At 47.6% G+C, this 9771-nt stretch overlaps 1 protein-coding gene across 1 annotated transcript; it reads right to left on the bottom strand.

Annotated features, from left to right (window-relative positions):
• Positions 1-2447: 2447 nt before the first annotated feature.
• LOC121836439 lies at positions 2448-9490 on the bottom strand. The gene is made up of 3 exons (XM_042291336.1): positions 9220-9490; positions 6165-6365; positions 2448-2912 (listed from the first exon to the last, which is right to left on the bottom strand). The coding sequence occupies exons 1-3, from the start codon at positions 9488-9490 to the stop codon at positions 2506-2508; spliced, it is 879 nt and encodes a 292-aa protein (XP_042147270.1). The 3' UTR covers positions 2448-2505.
• Between the last annotated feature and the right edge of the window lie 281 nt (positions 9491-9771).

Genomic DNA, 9771 nt, shown 5'->3' with positions numbered 1-9771 from the left:
TTGGGGACATGGGCTATGCCTGCACACCGTATTTGATGACCCCCTTTGCAGATCCAGGCAAGGCAGGCAGCCCTCATGACAGGTAAGCTGTTCGCACTATACCCCAGCAGTAAAATAGGTGTCAGGATTGCACAGCTTATTTATGCGTAAACAGTTTTAGTGCTTATAAGTTGGCATTGTCATACAAAGCTGATGACGGAGGTGACGATGCACTTGTGAGTATGCAGATCGGGAGTCCAATGTCGTGATTCCTACATGCTCTCATCAATCATGCATAAGCAGGCTATACTTTGCTTCATTCCACTCTCGACTCCAGCTAAAAGCTACTGCAAGCTTCTAAAAATAGAATGTGATGGGAATTAACCGCACAGGAAATGAAGACAACTGGAAGGAACACAAGAGTTGCCAGTACAGCACTTGTCCTGTTGTGTGCGTGTGTGTTCCTTCTGTTGTCTTCGTTTTTCAAGCTGTTAATTCCTATTGTGGTAAATTCTTACATGGTAAATTCTTATACACAATCTGAACTTTTATTTCGACGAGCTAACACAAGTGCTGAACCATAAGCAGCATTCCAGAAGTTAAAATCTGCGACTATGCACTGACAAGCAAGAGTAATAAGGCAAGGAAGGCATAACGGGACAAAAAAGGAACACATGCTACAGGAGTCACAAACATTGCATCTTTAAGCTCAATTTGGAATTTGCACTTTTATGTATGGCCAAGTTTCGTCTGTTTTATCACAACACAAAAGGAACCTGAGAATACAAGACTATTTTCACCAAGTTGGGGAACTTGCCTATACACAAAACGAAATTTTCTATGCAGGTACAACAAGGCCCATATCAAAACTCGAAACAGCATCGAGAGGGCATTCGGGGTTTGGAAGCGGCGCTTTCCATGCCTCGACATGAGGCTTCAGCACAAGCCCGAGCGATCTGCAGGCATCATCACGGCCTGCGCAGCTCTCCACAACCTGGGACGGCAACTGTTGGACCCTTGTCCGCCAGCCGTGCCCCTGCCCCCACTGCCAAAGCCCCGGCGCAGAAGGCCCTTGTCACCGTTGCCGCGGCTTCCAGCCGACACAGGAACGAACGTGAGAAACACAATTATTGCTAGGCACTTTACTTAAGTTCTTGCACCCTCTTTCGGTGTCCTCCAAGGATCAAACCTATGGCCACTTCTTTTTCTTGTATTTATCAATGATCGAAACTTGTGCGTAAACAATGTGGATGCTTTTATATGCGGATGACATCAAACTTTTTACGAAAATTCAATCACAAGATGACTGTGTTTTTTTACAGGATGAAATATTACGCATTTCTGAACGGTGTTCTGAAAATTTTTTACTTGCTAACCCAGTTAAAACCAATGTACTCACTGTGTGTAGAAAACGCAAAAACATTTCTTACTCGTACATACTTGGCAATTGTACTATTCGATCGGTTGAACAAGTATGTGACCTCGGCGTTTATTTTCATAGCAATCTTTCCTTTTCAAGTCGTGTTAGTCAGAATGTTGCTTCAGCTTTTCGAGCGATGGGAATATCACGTGTGACGCGTAACTTTTCAAATTCTTTATGTGTCGTCCGCTTGTTTTGCTCCTTGTTGCTAGTTAGACCCGAGTTTTGTAGTGCTGTACGGAATTCGCTGACTGCAGTTGAAGCAGAGCGAATTGAAAGGGTTGAAAAACAATTTGTTCCAATTGTTGATAGGTATTTTGGAAGATGTTATTACGACTATGAGTACATTCTTAGAGAACTTTCTTTGCACAATTTATTAAAAAGACTGACTGCTTGTGATGTTTTATTTTTACATAAATTTGTTCACGGCCATATAGATAGTGAATTGGTGATATTGCTGGTATATCATGTTCCAGCTCGTGCTATTAGAGGAATGAGTGTATTTTATCCCTCTGCGCAATTGCAATTGTCGCGATTGGTGCAGATGCAAATTTGTGGTAATGAATTGTCGCCTCGTGTTGATGTTTTTTAAGATTTTTTAGTTTTTAAACGAGAGCTTGATTTATACCTTTTCGGCTATGGACCCACACCATATTTTGTAACAGTGGCAGACATCTTTATGGATTTTTCTTTTGTATTATATTTTATGTGCCACATTATAACCTATTGGTTCTTCTGGGGCACAAATCAAATAAAGCATTATTATTATTATTAACTTGACCAGTGTGTTTGCAGTCATGTGCCTCAAAGCTGCCATCAGGCAACACAAGCAATCAGGGAAAGAAAGCACCTTCAAAACTTCTTATCTCATGACGAAGGCTTTCATCCTGGTTGAAGTAACTGGTAAACAGAGCATAGATAACACTCTTTTCCAATGACCCATGCCATGGCATAAATTGTTAATTATGTAACACTCGTAGATGCTCTTGTGGAATCTCATTTTTTGAAGAAATATGGAACGAATAAAAGATCTCAAAACAAAGGGCCTTTAACTGTTTATTTTTTTAGCCAGGCAATGTTGCACACAACGCTCCTATTTGTGGCCTCTATCTGTTTAATTTCTTTGCCTCAGCAATTCTGAGCAGGACGAGCCTATTTTCGTTTCTAATTTTCTTCATTTTAAGCTTATGCTCACTCCGCCTCATTTCGTGCTCGGCTTTTAGGATCTTAAGGCGGAGGTCGTGTTCTTCGTCCTTCCTTTCTTGGTCCCGCGTGAGATGACCAAGCCGAACATCTTGTTCAGCACCTAGCGTGCGCTCCAGCACTCCAAAGCGCCCTCCAACGCGAGTAGGCGCCTCCCGGTGGGGACTTCCCTGGCGATCACTTGCTGCTGCAGATGGTCCAGCTGCAGCTGTGAGCTGCACCGTAGCTGTGAGGGGCACTCGAGCCATGGGGGCTGCTCCACCACTAGGCACCACAGAAACTTGGCTCTCTGGCTCACCCATAGCAGAATCTGCACACAGTATGAGAAACAAAGAATACATTCACATCACATTATGATCTCTAATATGTGAAGTCTGCTGACAAAATAGGAACTATAGGAATTTAAAAAGTTGAAGGCTCTATTCCCTATAGGTACGCTGGACATCCTTTTTCAACACTAATTTGGCTTACAGGACTAATGGAGGTTACATACTGAAGTGCAAGATACCCTTTTTCCTGTGTTAACACGAAACCCACTACAGTCGAACCCCACTTCAACGAACGCCGCTTCAACGAAATTTCCGGTTCAACGAATATTTTTTGGTTCCCCGTCAACGGCCCATAGGAGTCAATGCATAAGAATTCTCACTACGGCGAACAAAATCTTGTGCTGTTCCGCTTGAACAAAATTTTACAGAGCAATTCGAAGTTTGAATGGTTAATTTTCCATACGAAAAACAAACTTTCGAGCACTGGTGCATTTTGGCACATAAAATATGTCTACTATAAAGTTTAAATCGCATGTTGAACCACCAGAAACTGCCACTATAACCGATACCCGAGCGCAACGTTGACCGGGCGTGCAGGCCGCCATTACTTCATAAAGACGGCGATGAGGCTGGCCTTCCTACACTGTTGCACCAATGTTTCTCTAGCTCTTGGCTTGATAACGCCCTGCTGCAGACTATTTAAAGCCAAAGCTCAGTCTTTTTTTTTTTCTTCTTCCTTTGTCGGTTGTCATTTTATCAGTACGGTACGACGACAACAACGGTACAGGGGCTTTTTGCGCATGGCATGATGGCACTGCCAAGCAAAACGCAAAAGTTTTTATCCTTACAAGATAAAGCTCGCATCCTGGCCGAAGTTGCAAGTGGACAGAAGAAAGCTGTCATCGCCGAAAAGTTCAGAATTTCTCAGAGTTCGTTGTCCACGATCCTAAAGTCGAAAGATGCAGTCAGTCAAAAAGGCTCTTGCATCGGGGACATCGGCCAAACGAAAGAAATTGACACCGCCGGCGCACGAAGAGCTCGACAAGGCTGTGTACACATGGTTTGTGAAACCGAGGGCAAAGAAGATACCCATCAGCGGAAGCGTCGTGCAGCAGAAGGCCTTAAATTTCGCTTGCCTGGTGGGAATCGACAACTTCAAAGCTAGCACCAGCTGGCTCAACAGGTTCAAGGCCCGCCATGACATTGTCGGCAAGACGCTTAGTGGCGAGTCGGCATCGGCAGACACAGGCAATGCTTCTGCTTGGATGTCAACAAACGTTTCTGCCTTGTTGAATGACTGCGAGATGTCTGACATTTACAACGCCGACGAGACAGGACTTTTCTATGAGATGCTGCCGTCCAAGACTCTGGAAATTAAAGGTCAGCGCTGCCATGGTGGAAAACACAGTAAAAAGCGCGTGACCATACTGCTGTGCACCAACATGGACGGATCCGACAAGCGTCCACAGCTGGTTATTGGCAAGAGTGCAAGGACCCGTTGTTTGAAAGGGAACAGGAGTCTTCCCGTCAAGTATGTGGCCAACAGCCGGTCTTGGATGACGCGGGCAATTTTTTCGGAATGGGTCGAAAGGTTTGACTGCGACATGAGGAGGCAGGGCCGGCGGGTTTGCTTGTTGCTGGACAATTGCTCCGCTCACTGAATTCCGGATGCTAAGCTCACAAATGTGAAGCTTAAGTACTTTCTAACTAACTGCACTTCAGTAATCCAGCCCCTTGACCAAGGTGTCATTAGAAGCCTCAGGTGTGCCTACCGCCAGCGAGTGATGCAGCGTCTCCTACTAAACGTGCACGCAGGTCGAGACACCAAGTTGGATCTCTACATCGCGCTGCAGATGATGGCTGCTGCATGGACTGCAACCAAACGTTCAGTCATCGCCAACTGTTTCACACATGCGGGCTTCAAGCTCGAATACCCAGACGCCGACTCTGCTGAGGATAAGGAAACAGTGCGTCCGCCGAGACAGGCAGTTACTTCTTGGGCTGCGCTTCAGAATGCCGGAACTGCGCCATCCGGTGTCGCGCTGGAAGATTTTATCAACGCTGACATGGATGTTATCGCTCATGAAGAAGTGAGTGACGAGGACATTATACAAAGTGTCCGCGGCGAGGCGCAGTCAGATGAAGACGACGTGCCGGACTTGCAGCCTCCGCCATCCATGGCACGTGTACTGGATGTGTTCGACGTTCTCGGAAACTACGTGGCTGGGCATGATGGCAACTTTGCCATGAACCTACTCGCCGAATGCGAAAACCGCGTCACGGAGCTCCTAACAAGGAAAAGGAAGCAGGCATCATCATGGTCGGATTGTTGACATTTCATCCAAGGTACCTGCTCATCAAGCACATCGTTAGCCCTACAATGCGACAGTGTGGGCCTTGATATTCACATTTTTACCCCATTACGGCGTGTTCAGTTGCGAGCTGTCAGAAAACTACTTTTGTAGGATTATTCATATTTACTCAATGGACTTTCCATGCATTCTTCCATTTCACACAGGTGAAAGGTCGGCTTTCTGCAGCTTGTATGCCGATATGTAAACATTTCGCACAGTAGTCACCAAAAGATTCTGTACCAGCAAAACTGGTAGACAGTAGGGGAAAGCTTGGCAGATGTCGATCAGTGGACAAAGTGCTTTTTCACAGCACTTGAGATTGAAAATTCCCTTTGGTGTGACAGGTCACGCGAGCTATTTCGTTCAAAAAACAACCTCAGAAGTTGCACTAACATTTATACAAATATGGCTGGCAGTAATATTGGCAGAGAAACATGCAACGGTGTTGTAAGGGATGAATATCTGGTACCAGTTGTGCTGATTTTGTTTTAAGTAAGACGACTTTTTAGGAATAGAAACATTTCACTACTTGTTATTCTACTTTACATTCCTTCCATATTCCAAAAGCCAAAATTGCAAGTTATCTCAGTCATAAATGCATAAGTTGGTACAATATCACTTGCAAAGTAGTTATCGAGCCTCAGTCAGCTTTACTTTTGCGCAAACCACCGGCGAAAGCATTGTATCGAAAACAGTGGAATAAATGCGGAGCAATGCGACCAAGTAAATAGGCCTTACTTTGCGTCTGATTTGTTTCTTCCCTCTTTTGCTCAATCTCTTTCGCGTTATGCTTCTCCGAAGTATCTACTGGACTGAGGGACGTGTGCCTCTCAGTCCAGTAAAATCAATTACAAACACCTTGTAGAACATAGCAGCTGAGGGTTACCGTCCTTCAGGAGGCCGACCCCCAGAGAACTCTGGAAGGTTTCCTTCCCTTACCTGAGAAGCCTTCCAAGGAGAGCTCCTCATCAGCCCGTTGCACTACCATCGGCTCCAGGATGTCGGCCACGCTAAAGAGTGCTTGGCCGGCATGCCTGCCGTCGCTGTCGCCGCCGTTGACCAGCCGCCTGGCCATATGTGGGGCTGCAGCCCCCACAAGTACGGAAAGCTGGCTCAAGCCAGCTCCTGGTGGTCCTCCTCCTAAAGAGATGTAATACCATACACGCCACTTTGTAGGCAGGTTCCACAGGCTTCGGGAAAATGGCAAATATTACAGTGAAGAGTAAAAGCGCAACGTACAGTCACACAAATTTAACTTGGGAAAGGGATGCCCACCACAGACAACGCCTGGCCCTAGTTTTGTGTGCTGCACAATACACCGTTATCATAACAATAGGTCTGTTCGATTCGCCTGAACTGGCTGAAGTAGTTCGCGCAGTGCAGGAACTGGCGCATTCGATTTAACCGGAGGTTGCACGGCCCCTGCATGGCCGCGTTTGATTCATCTCAGTGCGGCACGAGTTATCCTCGGCATGCCTTGCTGCATACCCGACCCGGAGGAATAACACGGAGCCAACGATTCGAACATCAAGAAACTACATTCAATTGGACATGGACGAGACAATGAAAAATACTACCAGAAAACCAACAAGCACTGGCGGCGCTTGAGTTTCGCCAGCGACTGTCTGCGCGCCGCCTCTGATCCGCCTTATCTAGGCGGCGCGTGCAATGCGTGCGTGGCCGGCTTGACTCCGCCACCACGAGGGAAAGTTCACCACCTGTGCCCTGTAGTCGGGCAACTGGCTGGGGAGCTGCCGCTCCCCCCCTTCCCTCAAACTTCACTGGCATGTCGATGACAGTGTCGTCGTTGTATGCGTCGGGGTGGATGGCGCTGCTGGGCAGACTGGCGTAGAAGGTCCAGTCGGCGCCGCTAGACGAGCGAGATGGCGCGTTCGAGGTCACGCTCGCCTAATTTGTTCAACGTTTCCCTGACAGACGGGCAATCCTCAAGCAAGGTCCAGGTACAGGAGTCCATTGTGCTGCATTGCTGTTAGGGTCCGCGGGGCCGTCCTGTAGAGGTTACCACGAGTTCTGGCAGATAAAGAAATCACTGATGCCACTTCTTGCCATTACACAGAGTCTGCAGCGTCACGGCTCCTCCAGCTGTCATCGCTGTACCAGAAGCTACCTGCAAATGGGTTTCGTATTCCCGGAGGCTTATCTTGTTTGCTTCGCAGATTTAAAAAAACGAAATCCCCTATAAACGAGGTAGCGGCCCCCAAATCCAGAAGTGCGACAACGGGAACATCAAGCAGCGAAATCGTCATGCGCAGTTCAATGATGTTAGGCTCGGGCTGGATTCAACATACTGATGGAATCTGTGCTGCGGCCTCGCTGCCCCCAGGGACTGTAACGGCAGTCGGCGAGTGGCTGTCTGGTTTCAGCGTCGCTGGCCGTAGTAGTTTCCCTGGTTGTTCTGGTTCGGGGTCTTTGCTGCCGTCTCGTGCCACCTCTTGTTTGTAGTGTCCAGAAGTCTTGGACAATGGTTTTGGTGATGTCCGGGCTGCTTGCACTCATAGCAGCAGTCCGACGACGACAGTTGCCTGCTTAGGCCACTCGCACTGAGGTGCCCGTCCGACCGCCTTCAGTGATCGAGTAAAGGACCACAATGGGAGGGCCTCCACTAGGCTTGCGAACGGCTGTCAAGGGGAGGGTTTGTTCTGTTGTGGCTGGGGTCAATGCTGCATGGCTGCGGGATTTCGACCGCAGCGTGCCAGTTTTTCCCAGCACTTGCAGGAGCAGACTGATGGAGATGGTTCGCTTGGGTGGTGATCTCCGTTGGGCCCCAGCTTCGATTGGGCGCGGCCAACGACATCCCACCTGTCGTGGCGAACCCCGCTCGGGACTTTCATGGGCCCCGCAGTGACCTCAGGGGACCCCTCGATGAAGACAAACATCCGCTTACCCCGCACGGTAGAACGCCATGCATGCCACACCAACCCTCCTGGTTGACGTGGTGGGGAAGAGAGGTCTCGTTCGGACAGTCCACTTGCGTAGATGCCTCGGGGCCCCGCCATGCCGGTTCGAGCGCGTGCATCGCTGGTGGCGGCGGCACAGTTCCGCTCGGCATGAATAGCTTCCTCGATGAGGCAAGCAACCCAGGCTAGCTTTTCAAAAGTCTTAAAGGTGCGGCTGATGAGGTAGACGTGGTGTCTTGGGTGGTACTGTTTTCTGACCTGAGCTACTCTGTCCGACTCTGGTGAAGTCAGGTCTGCCCTTTTGAAGAGGGTGCTACGTCCTTGCCTTCAGCTCTCGGAAAATCTGCGTTTCGTAGCCTGCACGCATGGAACTCTTCTTAAAACCTTGTCTGGAAGTCCGCCAGGCTGGCTTTGCATCGCCGCTGCACGACTCCTTCACTGCTACTACACTTTTCTGAACTCGCACTGAACTAGTTCGGAACTTTCTGGTGGAATCAAACAGACTTAATGTTAACTTGATACTGTTATTCCTCATATACTCCCAACTGAAAAATCCTATTGGTACCGGCTGGGTCTGTGGAGAAAATAATCGGGAACCAATTGGAACCAGTAACAATCAGAACTCATGTTAATGCTTAGTTTTTGTTAAAGTTGAATTTTTTTTTTCATTAGAAGAATGTTGCCAGCTGGAACCAACTAAACCACATTGGTTCCAGTTAATACCGTTTGGAATTCCAAGTGGGTTTAAAGGGAAGTTTTTACTGAGTACACACTTTTTACACACGCACAGACGACGGCGCCACTGCAATGCGGGATCGACGCCTCTCCGATTTCACTAGTACAACCTATGGTTCTCGATAGCAAAGGTTTTCGCGTAACACTAGATACCTGAATCGGACACTACCGATATGCAGCTGCCAGCACGTTAAATAAACCCTGAAACGAATAGAACACGAGGCGAAGTTAAAACAGAAAGCTCTAAACACAATTTCCTCTCGATACAGGGTTTATGACGTCAAGCTTACACCGGCTCACACGGACTCCTCATTCAACGTAGTTATGAAAAGCAAACTCACCTGTTGCAATGCGGTCTCTGTTGTCGGACGATACTTCCTTTTTCCATTTTGTTTTTAAATTGTCCCAGCACTTCTTGAGCTGTTTTGAATCGCGTGCTCGGACCCCGTGGTTGCTATTATATTCGATCGTGAGGAGCTCCCACGCCTTCGCCCTTGCCTCTGTCGATAACTTGTTTGTACATCGGTTCTCGATGACTGGGTATTTCGGCACCAGCTCCGCGAGAAGAAACTTCTCATTTTCAGAGAAAAAAACTTTCTTCGGCTCCGCCATGGCGCTCAACGTCAATTAAAAAATCAGAGCACAAACGAGACTGGAAAAAGGGAAAGCAAAACAGCAGGAAAAGCAACGATAAAAAGAGAACGACGAGCAAGAATACGGAACGCGACGCCGAGCTGCGCTGTGCGTTGCCAGACGAGACTACGATATTGTCAAAATCCGCTAAACATTCAAGTCTTTAAATTATTAGAATCGTATTTTAACGTATATCGAACCCCAGAACACATTACACTACAAATTATTTGATATTGTAGTTTTTCTCAGCACGAATTTTA

Source organism: Ixodes scapularis, unplaced genomic scaffold (assembly GCF_016920785.2).
Source record: "Ixodes scapularis isolate PalLabHiFi unplaced genomic scaffold, ASM1692078v2 PGA_scaffold2__306_contigs__length_199485367, whole genome shotgun sequence".
Classification (NCBI taxonomy): Eukaryota; Metazoa; Arthropoda; class Arachnida; order Ixodida; family Ixodidae; genus Ixodes; species Ixodes scapularis.
Note: the sequence above shows the minus strand (reverse complement) of the source record. Positions and strands in the feature narration are given on the sequence as shown.